Source organism: Tinamus guttatus, unplaced genomic scaffold, assembly GCF_059628265.1.
Source record: "Tinamus guttatus ecotype Peru unplaced genomic scaffold, ASM5962826v1 Tinamus_guttatus_pri_ptg000489l, whole genome shotgun sequence".
In the NCBI taxonomy this organism is placed as follows: domain Eukaryota; kingdom Metazoa; phylum Chordata; class Aves; order Tinamiformes; family Tinamidae; genus Tinamus; species Tinamus guttatus.
Window position 1 is genome coordinate 995,486 of NW_028289023.1, and position 18,878 is coordinate 1,014,363.

At 41.5% G+C, this 18,878-nt stretch overlaps 1 protein-coding gene across 1 annotated transcript in view; it reads right to left on the minus strand.

The window, feature by feature from the left end:
* Positions 1-17,620, minus strand: part of PTPN12 (protein tyrosine phosphatase non-receptor type 12) — a 58,563-nt gene extending 40,943 nt beyond the window's left edge. Inside the window, exon 1 of the mRNA XM_088533247.1 lies at positions 17,439-17,620. Coding sequence (XP_088389373.1) covers positions 17,439-17,537 — 99 coding nt within the window. The 5' untranslated portion in view covers positions 17,538-17,620. The remainder of the gene's footprint in view (positions 1-17,438) is intronic.
* Positions 17,621-18,878: the final 1,258 nt, after the last annotated feature.

An 18,878-nucleotide genomic window follows, 5' to 3' on the forward strand; every position in this document is an offset into this window, starting at 1 on the left:
AATATTCTAGTAGAATCAGAAAGCACAGTAGCTGGTGCAGTCAGGAAGCAGTGATTTACTCTGGAGTCCAAGTGACTTTAAGACATCTCTGGATTTCCAAGATGCCACCCGCTCCGCGGGTGCCTTCAGTGGGCAGCTGAATTGCTACGTGGTGACACGAGTGCAGTGCCAAGTACGCTCGTGTTGGATACACAAGTGATTCCATTAAAAATACTCTGGTTTTATCTTTCACCAGAAGTCTAATTGTTTTTATTTTAGAAGTAGGCTTGAACCTTGTACGGCAGTACAGAATCTGTAGAGACTTTCAGTACTGCAGAATGCCCAGCATTCATAAGCAAAGCTAGGATACTGGTAATGGAGTTTATAACTGGCAAGTGAAACACGAGGTTTTAAGCACTGTTCCCCCAAAGAAATTGATCTAAAACCTTTCCAGGCTTAAACAAGAACACTTTTGACAGGTATTGAATCAGTATTTCCATGCGTCACCTTATATACACCACACAGTTGAGTAAGTTTAAATATATAGTTGACCTGAAAAGCAGAAAAGGGAAAGAAGGTATCAAAGAGAAAATACATTTCTCTTTACTGGTGAAAACATGCTTAAAAATATTTTCACCCCTTCTCTAAGGCTGTGTCTGGAAGCCAAGGAATGTGCTAGTTATAAAGAGGCCATTTATGACAGAGTTCAATAGCATTTTAAGAGCCAGAAAGAAGTAGCACCATTAAAGAGACAAACTTGTACTAAGTCTTCTACTGTAATAACCAGAGCTAACAACCAGCACAATATTTATGGGTGGGCAAAGGAGCTTTATGCTGCAATTGCTCACATCTGGAGCATCTGTCAATTTTTGGTCAACAAACGTAACCCCCGTGAGTTCAGCTGCGCACGCCTTTCACCTGGACTCTGCCAATCCTGCTTTCAGGAGGAGATGGAGCAGAGAGGGGAAGGGCCAAGAAAACCCTCAGAACTGCAGCAGGAAGAAGGGCTGTAAAGCAGCTACTCCAAAGCAACGCAGCGAGGGCTAGCACAGAATCAAACCTGGAACAGAGGCGGCTCACAGGAAAAACAAATGTACATTTTTCTCTGTAGGAGATATTTTGTTTTAAGAGCCAAACATTCAAGAGCTTAAAGAGCCACAACTGAAGTCCCAAACAGTATAAACTTTATCATCACTTATGTTTCGTTAAATTAAAAAAAAAAATCCCACTAATATGGTATGCAGTTCTCTTTTACAAAAATAAGCTTCAATATAAGCATCTGAAATACACTGCGCAACATTTTGTTACATAGCATCAAAAAATCTGATGGTAATCATAGGTATTTTCACATTTCATACCAACTCTTCTGCAGTCCCACACCACAAAGAGAGAACAGCCAGAGGGAAGAACATTACACTGAAGTTATCAAGTAAATGATTTTTTTTAAATCAAATGGTTTGAAGTTTAACCTTTCCTATTTCATAGGAAATTCTACATTTTGAAGGCATGTAAAAGCTTGCAACTAGCAAAAGGGTGAAATATCAAACATGCCACAAAAGTTTCCTTTCAAAACAAGAAATCAGAAAATGAGTCGCCAACATTTCTAAAAATAAAGTCTTGTACTTTCTTGTCTTTTGTACATAAAAGTAATAAGGCCAAGTTATTTTCCTGTCTACAGATGGTCTTTGTTAGATTTATAATGTAATTACATCTGAAATCTTCTGTTCTGTTAAGTAGAGAAGTGTCCTACCTCATACTAAGCATACACTCAATCATATAAAGGATTTTAAAGCAGCTGTGTAACAAATGTATCCCAAAGAGTAAAAATGTGCAAGTGAGAGGCTAAGCTACCAAATACAACCTCTTCTGCATTGCCAAACTTTAACAACTAAAAAAAGTTAGCTATGAAAAACAAATCTGTTTCAGGCAAGTGCTGATGCCAGTCAAATTGCTGACGAATTTCTAAAATAAACTTCAACTGCTTAAAGGTGAGAAAAGTTTAACATTTACACTCTAGTACTGAGAACCACACAGCTTATTTGGCAAACCACAGCCAAAATCATTAGGCTTTACCATAGTTCTTAAGTATATTGTTTGGAATATAAATAATAACTTGATTCAACCCTCCAGGTTCCAGATGATGGGTTTATTTCCAAGTATTTAAGAAATATATAGAAATCCATTCAGATCTGTAACCTCAAGATTTTGTATCCATAATACTCACTTATGTGGAATAATAATGTGGACCAAGTAGCAAGTCTCCATTTCCTTTCTTGGGAAAGGAAGCTGATCTAATCTGAGCTTCAGATATTTGATATGGTGCCAATTCAAGAGAAGAGCGTGTGAATTCTTTCTGTTTTTTAAGCAGGAATTAAGGCAAGACAGGGGTCTCTTTAGACTGTTTTTACAATGGACAATACTGAAATAAAAATCATCTGACTGGAAGGATCTCATCACTGGAGTTTTTCAAAAAACTCCTTAGGCCGAGCAGGCATTTTCATTCCTGACTTCTCACCAAAGCAGAGAGCAGCAACAGACTTTCTGATGACACAGCTGGAAGGCAATCAATAGAAATGAAGATCAGAATATTACACAAAGCAGCAGATGGACATTCAGGATAATAGAAGCAAAGCTAAACTTAATGCCAAAAACAGCTGCATGCTAAGAACTAACAAAGAAGGGGAGACACACGCATGTAGTCATAATAAATAAAACATGAATTCATTTCAATATTTTGGTTGTGCTTGAAGATACTGTCACCATAATTAAAAGGTGCTAGCAAGTTTCGAAAAATCTAGCAACCTCCAGCTTGAAATACAATATCTTGAAACTGTCTTTTGGTTCAGCCTCTGTTGGAAGCTAGTACATGGTCAACACATCCCAAAAGAGCATGTTATTGTTAAATAATTCTGCACCAGTATTTGTTAAAGTCCTCAGAGCTCAAAGACAATCTACAGCAATACGTTCACTGCTTGTAGGCATAAGGACCTACACAGACCGTGGCAATCACCTCATTACAGCAGAAGATACCATATTTAATTATGAAATTACTACTTTCATGAAGTTTATTTGCTTCATGAAATAAATTAGGATTTTATTGATTCAATTGAAGTATCATTTCATGCAATTTAAGCAAGTTTTGCAAATTAATTGTGTTTTTAAATCACTGCTTGTATTTTCTAGAACTTCCTCACAAGGTTGGTTTGCATGCACAGCGCTCTGCCCGGGAGCTTTGCTGAAGAGCTCTGTTTTTGTTACGAGTTTCCTGCCACTCTGTTCCCACTTAAGCCAGCAGATGTTTTGGACAAGCTGCAAAGCAGAACTACCACGTGCTGCAAAGCCTCCAAGCCCAGCAAAAGCGAAGGCTGGAGCTGAAGGGCAGCAGCAGCCCGTCTCCGGGAAGGCCCTCGGCGCGACCCGTCTTGCTGTGCGGCTCTATCCACCTGCATTGCCTGCTTGTTAACGCGGACAGGCAGCGACGTTTTGTATTCGCCTCCTTCCCAGCAGCACGGGGTCCCTACGGCAGCGCGCTCGGTTCATCAGACCCCGAGCAGCAGGCGCAGTGCAGCCCCAGCGGGGGGCCCATCCACTAGGTGTCAGTGTCCTCCCGGGTAGGGGAGGCCTCCTGCATCCCCATCAGGAAGGGGAGGAGGTCTGTGACACCTGCTGTTCAAGGGAATCCTGCCGGAGACAGTTATTGTAAAGCCTCCCCATAGCCCTCCAGGCAGGACTGGAGGGGCCACAAGCAGCAGTTTTCATGACGGCACCAGCCACAGAACATGAGGCAGAGTTTAGCCCGTACGGAAGAGCTTAAGCACCACGAGCTGGGCCCGAGAACATCATGGAGGTGGAGCACAGCTTCCTGCGCAACGTGTACTAAGGTGCAGTCTGAAAATAAAGGATAGGAAGCCTGCAAGATGAAAGGACTTCTGCTTTTTAGGAGCTAGGACAGCTCTGGGGCAGGGCACTAGAATGGGCTCAACCTATGCCAACATGACACAACATTAAAAAGATTTTTCTTCAGAAGCAAAATGACAATTACTAGAGCACAGTGTGAAATCCCCATGATAGGCATAAAAACACTCCCCTAGGTAAAGGGGAAAGCAGAAGGCAAAGTCCAGGCTCATTAAATGCCTATCGCAGGCAGCAGTATGTTTGTAGGCACCTGCATGAAATCTAGATATTATGCCCATAAACTAAATCTTAATCTAAAATTAGAATATGGATATAAATGGAATCTTAAGTTTGATGGAAAGACCATGTACCAAGTCACTAATGCCCAACTACAAGCGAGGACTGAGGGGCAGGGCTATGCAGGGGGAGGCAGCACTACACGTTACAAGAGCAGACGGACAAAAAAGGGGGAAAGGGGAGTAGGGGGGAAAAACAAACCCCCCCACATGTATATTTTATTATACATTTTAATGCAGCAGGGATTAAAATGGTGTGTCAGTATTAGAACTACCAAGCAAGCATCACAGCAGTATTAGCAAGCACGAGCAGCCTGCTGTTTCCAAAGGAGACAGGGAAGGCTACGAAGGTTTCTCTGTTCAGTTACATCTTTGCTCTTACAGTAGGAATCCGCAGCAGGTTCAGAAAAACTGCACCCAGTGGAAATAGCAATGTTACCTTTTTCATCACATACACACATGCTTTCCAAATTAGTTGTTTCTATAACTTTAAGGAACTCCCTTTAACAACGACAGATCCATGAACACGAGTGTCTTGGCCAAATTTTACCTTTGACATCATTTCCTAAGGTTCTTTACTTACATATCTCCATCCACCATGCCGCCACTATAGGTTGATCAAAGACAGATACGTTCAACCTGAACTGCAGGTTATACCTATTCTGGCAAGTAAGGTAGATTTTATTTGAATACCAATAAAGGTAACCAAAAATATTTGGGATACTTTGTATTAGGCTGCCTAGAAAGGACCTCAGTGCCATTCTTGCTACTCCCTCGTCCCAAACCTCACAATTATACAAGTTTATTAACATTCAGTTAACTTACTCTGTTCAGTAACATTGAGCTTCTGCTCCTACGCGCTACCAGCAGGACAGTTTCGTTCTCATCACCTGCACACAAAGCGCAGCTTGACTGAGCTTACAGCATGGGAGGCAATAGTTAACATAAATGCCAGCAGCTGTTAATATATTTAGTTCTGCATTTTACACAGCAAACTATTAACAGTAGTCCCAGAGATAACTGTATAATTTTCCTTCTATTAGCCTTTTATTTCAGCTCTTTTCAGTAAACTTCTCCTCTAAGCTGCTAATCTCCTTTAATGTCATTCATTCTCAGTATCAGAGCAAACGTTGTCTTTGTAGTAACCTGCTACTGACACTGGCTTGAGCCCCTACTTGCATGGGGAAGTTACCCAACACTGACTGAAAATTCTTCTCTCTGTTTATAGGTGCATTTTAGAAAACTCTGCGGAAACACTACAGTTGTGGTCCCTTTTGCTGCCAAGCTCCATAAACATGAAAAGCAACTGTTTCAGCTAAAACACCAAATTAACAAGATGGCTTGGTGAGACACTAAACCTGTCAACATATCAGAAAAGCAGCACTGGGTGGATTAGCATCACAAAGCCCCTGTCTGCAGAACCCTAAGTCAGGCCTTGTTCGACTGCGAGACGCTGGTTACGATTCCTGGCACACACAGAACTGCTCTTCTAAAGACATTTTTACTGCCTCCTCCGACTCAGTAGGTTGCTCGAGACACATTACCCACAGAAAGATCAGCAGACTGCAAACCTGCACTCAAATAAGCTGCAAACACCTTCCTGTTTTAGCTCACTAAAATGCAATTAAGAATCTATTTCTGCATTGCTTCCTCCCAAAAATGTTATTGCTTACCATTTATTTCTCCAGCAAAATGGTTTCTACCTCCCTCAAGAACACTTGTATCTCAAGGCATTTTACTGACTACTGTACTTTTAGCTCTTAAAACTGGAGAATCGGAACTTACTTGTATTTTTAACGTAACAGAAAGATAAGTTTGTGAAATCGCAAGTCATGGCTCTTCAGAATGACAAAATGTGTAGATGAAATACAGTAAAATGAGGAAAGTTGTGTTACCAAAGTTACTTCCTCAGAACAGATCTCTCTCAAAGCACTCTTGGGAAAGGTTAGGCAAGAAAGAATGAAATCCAGAATTGTATAGAGCAAGATAGGAAATACTAAAACCAAAGTGTGTTTTTTAACATACATATATATATATATATATATATATAGGAACAAGTGATCAGGCAAATGAGGCTACAGAGTACAGAACAACTCATATGGAACAGGTTGTACTGCTGCTTACATCAATGAAAATTACACCAACTACTTCTCAATGGGTGAACAGATGCATCTGCAGTCTGCATAAAAGGTCTAAACTACTACAGATGTGGAAGTCTGCCTCTAGCTATGGAATAGCTACATATTGTACACAGCTTGCACTGGGGGAAATGATCCTCCAAAATATCTGAAGTTACTAAAGCGAGAACTACTATGCACTACTTTAAGTAGGCAGGACAAAAATTAAGTTTCTCCACTTTATTTTCCTTTGGCAGAAGCGGCAGCATTCAAGAAAAAAAGGGCAATACTTCTAAAAGACCAATGCCTGCTTCAATTCTTCCTTAAGGAACAGTAAAAGTGATGTCATCTTTAATCCTTTGCCGGCCCTTCCCACAAAGACTTTCTTCTAATTCCCAGTTCTCGCCTCATATATCAGTATTTCACCAGCTAACAGGAATGGCTATTAATGCAAGTAAAGCCAGACAGGAACACACATTTGTCCTAAGGAGAGAGTAAATGTTTGACAAGTAATTCCAGAAAACAAAAGAAAAAAACACCAATAAACAGAAATACACACAGCAGTGAAGTATCCATAGTGTCTCAAAATGACTGACAGACACATTCAAAACAGCTTTGGAGGAACTGTTTCAGTTCTTTCCAAACTGCTTTTAACCAGTCTGGTTAAGCTTCACTGCCCTGCTATATGTTTAAGGGACTTAATTTTTTCAAAAAATATATGTATTTCTAGGTAACACATTCAAACCTGAGCAGCATGAAAAAGCCAATGGACTCTGCCATCAAGCCATTCAGTTCAGAAACTAAAACCAGACTCAAATAGTCCAGTCTATTCTGCACAAATCATTTAAGTGAAAAACTGCACTTTTCCCCTTAGTAAGCCCCAACAATTAATCAAAAAGCAGTGCTTCCACTGCTCAAAAAAGGGACTAAACTCAATGCAGACAATGACTTGCATTCAGTCCAGTAAGTCCATAAAAAGATGCATGAAGATAATATTTGCTCTGAAGAGCTTCTACTCTAGAAGTCAAAGACAAGATTGAAGAAATACCTAACTTATTCATATGGATTTTGACTCTACCCTTCCCCTTTCCATGTGATGGCCTCAGTTTTCCAGAGCCAATAAGAAATTATGGTTTAAAAATAAGAAAATTCTTCCAGAGGTACAGGGATAAGCTAATATGAGAACAGGAGTAAAGAAAATAACAGCATTCAGGAGTAGAATGAAAATGCAATAGCCAAGACAGATGAAAGTAGTTTTTTTTTTTTTTTTTTAAATCTAATACAAATCAATGTTGCAATTTGCATAAATTTGACATAAGCACTAAGCGCAGTGGAAAACAGCCCCCGTGGCAGACAAGGATGATTCACCTACCAGCTGACATAAGAGCAGAATTCCTACAGGGTATCTTGTTTGTACAGTGTCCAGAAGCCAGATTGAGTGAGCTCGACCAAAGCAGGAGAGAGGGGAAGAAAAACACACACACACCACAGCAGTAGATTAATGCAATGTAAGCACTTCCTCTATCTTTCTACAAAACCTTTAATTCCATGGCATCTGAGGTGAGCTTAAAAACCAACAGCACACCTTGCATAAGCAGTTTCCATATACATTGTTTCTTTTAGAGGAATTCTCAAGCCCAGTTTATAAATTAAAAAGGTTTTATGTAATTCTCTTTCCACACAGCATGACGTTCACATACACATTAAACTGACCTACCACAGGAAGGAAAGAAGGCTCTAATCTCTATCCAAACAAATCTTTGGTTCTGTGTGTAAAACTGGCAAGCTACATCCCTATCAACAAAACATCTCATTCTCAATCATAGCTAGTCAATATTAAACTCCAACACTATTAAACACCACACTAGCAAAAAAAAATTAAACAATTTTATCCAGTGTTGTCTGCTGTATTGTACCTTTTCTTGGATTATTTTGCAAGAAACAACACCAGAAAACCTGCACAGTCAGTACTGGATTCAAGGAACTCCTGACTTTGAAATGAATTTTCTGACATTTAAAAATAGTTAAGTGTTACAAGAATTCCCAAATATCTAAGGAACATGATACTGAAACATAAGAATAAAAGGACCTCATTGCTCCAGTTATTTGCCAAAACCAACTCCAGCGACTGCCTGAGTACCCTTCAAGATTCTTTTACCTGATGAAAATCAGTCATGTTTTGTTCAAAGGCACTGCCTCTCCAGAACTAAATGTGTTAACTACTTCATTATACCTCTGCAATGGATTCTCGTTATATTTCAGTGCTACTCCCCCACTTCAGCATTCCTGGAGTACTCTTAACATGTCTTCAAGTTATCTTCACCCATAAAAGCTAAAAACAATACCACTAAGGTTTTCCTATACCTTTTCCACCCCTGTATAATCAAACAGTAGTACTTTACTAGATACAGGATTTTTATTCTTCTATTAATACAGCAAAGCTTGTCTATTATATGCATGCTGTAAGCCTGTACAAACAGGATGCTGGTTGCATTTCTGCACATTCATTAATTTAAACAGTGTTTAGCTTTAAATGCTGTGCCAGAAAGATATTACCACTATAAAAAAAAAAAAAAAAGCTTTAACTTTGCACCAAAAAGTCACACTGTTTAAAAAGATATGTTACCAAATGTGAGCTTTCTTTGATGCTACTCTGTATGAGGATTAGTTACATCTTTGTGTAACCATCTGCATTACTGAACACAGAATTCTTAAAACTGTCAAATACTTAAAATGATCTGGGGAGACTCATGATACCTAAAAGACTATTTCCTTCCTTTAAGAGTTTGTGCAATAGGAAGTACTTCCCTATGGGCAAATTATAATGAATCAATTTCTGCAGGAGTCTTCAGGTTTCTGAAGCAGTTAAACTAACCTACATACACTCTTCCCTCCAGAATAGTGCTTCATTTTCCAGCTTTATTTTGAGATGAATGATTCTCTCAAGTACTCCTATAGGACAACTCCACTCATTTCAATTAACAATTTGCTAAAATTATCAGCATATGCACGAGGGAGTAGACAACAAGGAAAGAGTTGCTTCGAGTTGTAATGCTGCTTTCTAGGTAGGAAGACAAAGATGACCGAGATTCAGGCAGAAAATAAAGGAAGGTTTAAGGCTTCACATCTTCTCTCCATGTGGAGAAGCACTAAAAAGCTACGTGTGGCTTTTTGCAGCACATCATGCGCACACCAGAGACACCCCACGGGCACTTCCACTTCCTCAGAGGGCAGTTACTTATCAGAAGATAGACCCCATCCACCCATGCTCTGCAGCCCACTCTGTGTCATTTGGTTCACTTTGGGTTTGTACTTCTTGATTTAGAAGCTTTTTTAAGTTTTGCTCAGTAACGTCTCAGACTGGACAACAGACCTTATAAAAAAAACTAGCTAAACAGGAAGTTATGGCCAAGCATTGTATCAAGCTACCAGAAAAATGAGTGGCTCGAGAAGAAGGGGGGAGGAGGGGGAAAAAATACCCCTCTTCCAAAGAGTTTGTACTAAAGAGTCAAATAAAAAGTGAAACATTTAGGACAGAGTGAAACAGCACTCAGGCATCTTAAGAGCAGTGTCGTTCCCATGGCAATTAGTCATTCCCACACCAAGCACAATCCACAGGCTGGCCCCTTGAACGCTCAAGGACAGGAAGCCTGTATAACATCCTTCGAGTTGGGAACACAGATGTTTCAAGATAGCTGGATCTACCGAAAAAAAAAAAAAAAAAAAGCAGAGGAAGTATCAGATAAGAATAATGCCTTACCAACACACATGAAGAGCAACATCTATATATTAAAAAAAAAAGACAGCAATCAAACAAGACGAAAGTTCTGGATCAGCATTCCCTGCTACCAACTCAAACGTGGCAAGCGGCCTGGAATCAGCCCTAGCGGGCTCTGAAGTCTGGGCAAAAGCTGCATGAACTGGCACCTTGTCCAAGCAGCCGCAGACACCCAGCTCGGCACGAGGCAGGAACGGGCTCCCAACTCACGAGACACGCAACAACAACTATGAAAGAAAATAACAGCAGTGATGTGCAAACTGCCCAGCCTCTGTAACAGCACAAGGAGGAAACACTGCCACTCGTGTATCACACTCTCTGCAAACTCCCCCTGATTGTCCTGTACTAACTGACCAGCAAAATAAAAATCCACAAACTTGGTACTTATTGGCACTTATTATATGATGGGAGGACACAGGTAAGAGATGATCACTTGCCTATCAAAAACAAAAGAACAGTTTTTAACCTAACTTATCAAGGAAGCTATTCTTCCTGTGATCATTTAAAGTACAAAATCTGTGAGTTTTTAGATTAAAAAAGTCATTCACATGAGCCAATAAGAATGACAAGACAGAAGCAGCAAAAACAGTAGAAAGATGCGGCAAGATCTGAAATTGTTCAAAGGATATTACTGAAAGCTAACTGTAGAAAAATAAACACAAACAGCTAAAACATTTTTATAAGACTACATAAGAAGGAAGTTAATGCAAGACAAGTTTGTTTTAAGAAATTCAGTACTACAACTAAGAAGTTCAGTATTACAACTAAATGAAAAGATTAAAGCAGTGCAGATGTTCTTTAAAGCAATTCGGTTTTAAATGAATTTGTTTCCCCTTAGATGGGGGATACTTTCCAAACCACAACTTCAGACAGCAGAACTGATACCTAAGGCTGACACTATACGATTAAAAATTATATATTGTAATACTGTTTAATAATCAAGGCCCACTCCCCTACCCATATAAAAACAAGAATATCAGTGAGCTTCTGACTTGTGATATGATGGCTTTGAAATAGAGTGAACTCAAAATTGAACAGGGCACTGAAGCATACAGAACTTAAAACTTTTCATTATTAACTTGGTTGCCCTTGCCATTTTAATAAAGCCAACCAGTACAATCCCTTTTTTGCCGGTCTAGGGGAGGTCAGAAGTAAAATAGAAGTAGTTATCTGTCAGAAACATTATGGCAGCAATTGTTTCAAAACAGTTGATGCTTTTTTTCCTACAATTTTAGAGGATACTACATTTTATTTTATTAATGAATCAAAAATGTATCCTTATTTGCTTCTGTTATTAAAGGAACCTCTAGTACACTACACAACACCACAATCTGTTTATAATTGATATTTTTCCTTATTAAAGGTTATTGACTATATGAGCTTGCTACTTTTTACAGCTGATGATTCATTTTTTTTTGTTTAGACATTTCTTCCTCTCCCCCCCCCCAAAAAAAAAAAAAAAAAAAACAACTTCCATTAGAGCAGTAAGAGCAGTAACCCTCTCCATAAATTAATTGCCAATAATAAAATTACCTTTTAAAGAAAAAGCAAGATATGAGGCAAATCAGGTCATCCAAACTAGGTCATCCATTTGTACCTGTCTATCTGGTACTTTTGAGGAAATTTCACTAGTTTTTCATTCAGTTGTGCAAGAATTCTTTTTCCTAAAGCAGATTGCAAGAGAGTAACTAGAAAAGGGTATCTTTGAGATAGATGTTGCAACTTTCTTGTGCAAATCTCATAGTTCCTGAAACATCAGGACATTCAATATTCAAAGCAACTTTAAAACAATGGTTGAAAAAAATCCACTGGACTTTACGGCACCCCTCTCCTCTTCCATTCCTTCCTTCAGCTTGCAGATGGGAGCACCCCTACCTCACCCTACCACTCGGCACTTGCACTGCCTCAGTGCTCTCGGGTCAACTTGCAATATAATTTCTGGAAGATGTAGTAGGAATTGAGATAGGTACCCCCCAAAAAAAGTCGTTCTTTGTGGTTTCTGGTTCCAGAGCAGGAATTTCACAGCACTATCAGAGTGTTCTCTTTCTATGAGCACATTCTGATTGTTCAAATTTGAACAAATTTGAATATTTGATGAGTTAGTTTGATATTGGTAGGTTATGGCAGATCAAGCAGGAAAGCAAAGAGCATAATCTCATTGCAATGTTCAGATTTTAGTTAACAGAAATACAGCTGCCAACCCATGCTTGATTTAAAGCACATATCTAAAGCCAAGTGATGTGAGACTGCACTGATGTAATAGTAACAACTGTGGAACAACAGCCTGAGGACTACACCGGGACACCACTGCACTTCTGCTCTAGCCAATTCCATACCCAGCCTTTAACACTGATGCCTTGATGCCTCTCCCCAGGTCAAGACTGATGCTTTGTAACACACACACACACACACAAAAAAAAAAAAAAAAAAAGTTGTTGTCTAACTTCTGATTTAAGTTCTACAACAACTTCTGATTTAAGTTCTACAACAATTGCTCAAGCTACTACTATAGTTCTGGCTTTCCTCAGCAGTAACAGATGCTTTACTATTTTCTCCATGCCAAAATCTCCCATGCACAGAACGCATTTCCGTACAACTGTAGCAGCACAAGTTCCTTCCACACAAAATCCATGAATCTCAGATAAAAATAGTGAAGAAAGATCAAACAGGATTTTTTTTGTGATAAATTAAAACTTTTAAGATGAACTTCAAAGCCTTAGATTTTTGTTGAACAAATATATAAATATTAGATAAGTAGGTATTTAGATTAGCCTTTCCTCAGTTGCAGAGCTGTTAATTTCTATTAACTCACTCTAATTTGAAGGTGAATTATGTGCACCTCAAAGCAAGAAGAAGCCATTGCTATAGCAATTGCAAAGTCGTAGATATATGCAGAAATATACAGAAACATACATGCAGATACACATGTATATTTATATACACATCTACCTCCTGTGACCACATTTCACCTCCCCTAGATCTAAAGACAATGTTCAGTGTGAGCTTCAATGTTTCTAGTCAGGCACACAGGAAAAAAAAAGGGGTTGTAGGATTGATACCAAACTAAAAGCTAGGCATTTGACATCCCATTTATACTATTCGGGATGTATGTGGTATGTCATAAGGTGCAAGATCAAAATTACCATGTGCTTTATAATACACGGCAAAATCATACACAAACCTTCAGGACTGAAGAACCCTCTGTTCTAGAGACTGGCCCTACAGAAGCTGTTAAATAACTTTGTTCTTTGTTAAATAACAGATATATTGCCCAAACTGACCTGGTTCAGCTTCACTTGGCCAAAAGACTTACTGCGATTTTAGTCAGGTTGCAAGTCCTTATACCCCAGGGCCACTATAGCATCTTTGTGGTTGGATGTCATCAGAATGACGTCTTTGAAAGCACAGAAATAAAAAAGTTGGATATTTAAATGAAATGGTCATTCACAGAAAGTTGCAGTTAAGCAGCAGCCTTTCAAGAGATTTCCGAAGCTGCCAAAGCTGAGGTTTACTGAAACTACGACGCAGCCCTATCAATCCAATGACAAGCAGTCTGTGCAAGCAAAGCTCTAGCAACAGCCTGGATGCTTATCACTGGTCACAACAAAACCATCTTTTTGGTCTCCAATCAAATTAGCAGCATTCAGCTTAGAAGCAGTTAATGGGAATAGAACTTCAAAAATATATTAACACTCAAAGCATAACAAGGGAGACAGGAAAAACAGGCCCATTTTTGTCTCAGATTTTACAAAGGCTCAAAGCACATTGAAACACTGACACAGTTGTCTATGACCTATTAACACATCTTTAAGAACAGAGTTTCTCATAGCAGATCAGCTGTACAACATAATTTATAGCTCGGTTTCTCCAGTCAGTCCTTCTGCCATGCTTAAAGGGGAACAAATGCCTCAAATTGCACAGGTTTGCTCACAAGCCCTCAATTTGCAATGACTTAATACGAGTCTATATTTACATCAATTAAAACTTTCTAAAGGTCTAAGAAAAGATTTATCATCTAGATGATTCTACCAAGATGCTTCTTCCTAGTTTAAACAGATTTAAAAAACTCTTGAAAAAATAGTGTGTATTTTATTAGCGTAAACAATAAAGCTCAAGTTGAGAGCTCATCCTCCAAAGTGTTACAAACATGGAACTTTTTCAAGAATGAAATAAACACAAGGAAAAAAAATAATAGATCTATTTATAGATTATATTAAGTAGTCAAACGTATTTGACAACACATCTTAGAGATAAGTTACCCTTATCCTTCTTTGCTCAGTTTCTAGATTAGATGCTAGCTTAATGCATTAATGGTATTTGAAGCAAAGAAGCTCACATAAATGCTAATTAATATCCAAACAAGCTTTTAACAGGCATGTTTCCTGAGTACTATGGTTATGGCTGAATATATTTTTGTTGTATTTTAATGTTACATTGGAATGTACATGAATCAGAACAAAACCAGTGTAATGTTTATTACTGCTATACAAACTACTCATTACATATCTTAATACAGTTGATCAACAACTTAGAACAGCCTATTACCATTTGATTTTTAGCACTATTAGATATTGCACTTTCCTGAAAGCATGCACTTTTCTGAGAGAAGGGAGAAAAAAATACATTTATATAACATGACTACAGAATACTCAGAGATGTATCCCAAAAGACTAAGCCAAACTGTCATATACCACCAAATTCCTTAATCAGAATATGTATTTTTTTAATATAGTGCCTTACATTATCCATGTTTCAGTTAGCCTACTCCAATGGCAAGTTAGATCAGACAAATTATAGGAATTGTCCTCTCAGAACGGATTCATTAGGACTGTATTACATCAAGAAACAAAATACTTTAAGTTGTGCATGTATTAAATGAAAATCAGCAAACTTTTTATTGAGATCTTCCTATAACCTAGAATCCAGACGGAAAAAAAAAAGAAGTTTTCTTCATCTCTATATAGAGTTTGATTTCCAAGCTTTGAGATATGACAAATGTTGAATTAAGACACATTATAGAAAATGAGAACCTAGGTGAGGCTGGCTCTATTTATGCATCAGAAAGCATCAAGAGGAAGCAATCTGTTTTGCCAACACATCTATGTCAGCAAAAAACATGAAAAGAGCTGCACTCTTAGAGCTATTTCCACCGTACCAGTAAAATCCAAAGCTACATTTATATTAAGATAGTCTCCCTGTCCCTAAGGCCACAGATTTTGCTTATTTGCAAAAAGCACAGGCAAGATGATATTGCTTTCAAACAATCTACTTCATTTAAACCTAATTGTTTACACCCATAATACTTAAACGCTCTACTAATAAAGCCCTGCTTACTTGCTAGTGCATATTAATATTATTTAATAAATGGCATTTGATTTCCTGTACAAGACTTGGTGCCTAGATTATACAATTTATCCTGGGGGAGAAAGGATACCATTCCTGCTGTCCAAGTGGACCAGGTACTTCAAGGGTTTTATTAAATAGCAGCCCTACTTATCTATGGGCTTTAATAACACTGAGCCAGACTAATCAGAGGACTTCAGTCAACGGCAGCCTACACCAATTTCTTTATCATCTCTTCCAGAACTCCCTGGCACCTATAAAGTACTTAGTTCATTCACTTGAACCTAAATATAATTCCAAAAGCCAATTACTCCACACAATCTAAGGCAATAAAGACGCGAAAATAAAAAATTGTTTTCAATTGCGCTCACCCACTCTTCCACTTCTATTTTTAGATCCCATTTCAACTTGGAAATGAAGTGATGAGTAACAGTAATTCCTTTTCCACAAGCTTGCCATTGCTTAGCAGCAACCGTATATCCTGCGCTTAAATGAGGAATATTACCTCCCTCTTCCCTTCCTCCCAGAAAAATTGCTGCTATTAAAGAAACCGGAGGATATGGGAGTTCTTCACCCCCTCCGTTTCTTTCTTATTTCTCCACTTCAGTTATCTTACATATCATCTAAGTACAGCTTTGTGAAAGAAGCGCAGCAAAAATACATTCGTTCTTAGCAAAAGAATTCCAGTAATTACAATTCTTGTGGCCACCCTAATCTAGCCACCCAGCTTTAATACACACAGATGAACACTGCAAGCAATGAGAATATTCATGTCACGGACCAGCCTTCTAGTTTCCTGGTTTCCCTTTAATGTATTATGCAGAAATAAAGCATAATGAGTTTGAAATATAAAGCATTATAAGGACAAAACAAACAAACAAAAAAGCCTCGATTGCAATCCCTTCCAGAGGATTTAACACTGCTGGCAAGGCAGCGCAGGACTAAGGTGCATTGCCTGAAACTATTTTCTACAATTGGGTATTCCTGTTTTTAAAAGGCACTTTCTTTCCTTGCTGCTCTATGAGAGCCAGAGCTTGCTACTTGGGCAATTAAAAGCTATAAACGTGCTGACAAAGAGACAAATGCAAAAAATACTAAGTTTTTCCCTGCAGAAACACTGCTGCTCATAAGAAAGGATGAAAAAAAAAAGAAAAAAGAAAAAAAAAGGAAATCCACGGGCGCGCACTTTGACTAGAACAGGCTATTGATGAGATGAGGAAGGGCCACGTTTGGTCACAAAACCCGGCATTTCTGGCATTAACCGAACGGCTGTGGAAAAACTACCGCCCTCCCCGTGCAGGGGACCCTTCCCGCGGGTCGCAGGGGCCGCCGCTCCCGCGGCCGCTTCCTCCCCGCGCGCGGCCCTTGCGCAACATCCGCGCCCGAGCCTAAGGCGGCTCCTGCATCCAGGGGGGATTTCTCCCCCCCCTCCTTTTTTTTTTTTTTTTTTTTTTTTTTTTTTTTTTGTTCCCAGTCACTACCCAGAGCCGGGGCGGAAGGATCCCCCCAGCTCGAGCCAAGGGCGCCGTGGGGCCGCCCCCCTCCGCGGCCACACGGGCCGCTGTCAGCAGCGCCTGCCCGCCCAGCCGGGATCATTGTTCCCGGCGGGAGCCTCCCGCCCAACGGGAGCACCCGCGGCGGGCGCCTGGCGCAGCCCGAACGCACCGGGAGCCCCGGAGCTCCCCAACCCCCGCGCCGTTAGGCGGAGGGAAGCGGCGGCAGGAAGAAAGGACGAGGGATGGAGCCGGGGGGATGGGGCGCGGATTCCCGCGGGGAAGATGGAACGCGCCGCGGGGGGAACGGGAGCTGCCGTGCCCGACAAGGGGCGGGAAGGACGCGGCGGGGCCGGAGGACGCCCCGGCCGCTTTATCTCCTCAGGGAGGGAACCGGGGCGGGGGGGCAGCTCCGGTCCATTTCCCAACGGCCGCTGTCCGCAGCGTGTGTGAGGGGGGAAGCAGCGTGGGGCGGGGAGGCGACGCCGCTGCCCCCCCCGCCCCCGGCGGATCCCGTTGCGCCGCCGCCCTCGCTCACCATGAAGTCGCTGGCGAAGTTGTCCTCGCCATTGTGGTCCGTGTCCTTCATGGCGCGGACGCGCCGGATGAAGCGCCGCAGGATCTCCTCCTGGCTCATCCTGCCCGCGTCCCCGCCGCCGCGCTCGCCGCCCGCCGCCGCCGCCCCGGCCCGGCCTGCCCCGCGGCCGCGCGCACGGCTCCCCGCCCGCTCACGGCCGCGCGGCCGCCCGCTCCATCCCGCCCCCCGGCCCGCCCCGGCGCCGCCGACAGCGCGACACGACGGAACGGCCGCCACCTCCTTCCCCTCCCCGCGCAGGCGCCGCCGGCCTTTGCTATTCCCGCCCCCGCTCTCCGCCCATTGGCTGCTCGCGCCACAGCTCCCGCCGCATTGGTGGTGACACACGCTAATCACAGCCCAGCCCCGCCCTGGAATGGGGGGGGGGAAGCTGCGCTCCGCTCTTCACCCCGTCCAGCCCCGCCGGCCCCTCCCGTTTCCCACGGATGGGACCTTCCGCGCGGCGCCCAGTGGGGCTCTGGGAGGGACCACGGGGCAGCGAGGAGGGGGGAGCGCAGCGCCTTGGCGCGAGTACAATAGCAGGGCGGGCCGGCGCCGCGCGGCATGCCGGGAGCTGTAGGCGCGGCGGGGCCCGGGGCCGGTTCTGGCTCGCACCGAGGGGCGCGGGGCTCCCGGCGGGAAGATGGCGGGCCCGGGGCGCGCACCCGGTGCCGCGTTTCTCCTTTTCGATGTTTCTGTTACAGCCGCGCGGCGGAAGCGGCCGCCCCGGCGTGCGCGATTGTCGGTGGCGCTCGGGGACCGTCGTGTTCGGAGCGCTGCCAGGAGCCGGTGAGAAAAGTCCCGGCAGGAAGAGGGTTTTTTTTATCTCTTTCCTCCCCAGAAATGCTGTGTTGCTGCAAGGGAAGTGCCTGCAGGGACGCAAGGCATTTTTACGTGAAAACATTTTATTTTATTTTATTTCTTACTTAGGCGATGTTGGATGTTTTAGTAGTATCAAAACTTTTGGAGACAGTAAAATAAGTGAATGCTATTTCTGCTCCTTTTTCCATTTTCTTTTTTTTCTTTCTTTCTTTTTTTTTTTACATTAAGAGGTTAATTTATTGTGATACTAAGAACATCAAGTTTAAAATGTTTATTCTGCCTCTATATTTGGCTTCAATGAAATCAAAAGGGAAAACTTTGGGCTTTGGAGTGAAGCAGTCCAGCCGTAGCTGAAAATGCCCAGAGCTTCTCAATGAAGGTTTCAGAGCTAATGTGTCAGGAAGCAGCAGATGCTTTCTCCCCCTGTGCACACAAACACACCTGTATCCTTTCTTTTTGATAAGATTAACTTGATTAAACTCATTAAGATACTGCCCACATGTTTGGTTCCCTGATTGCACTTACAATTTCTGCTTCAGGAAAACAAAATAATTTTATGTGTGTGTATATATAGCATAATAA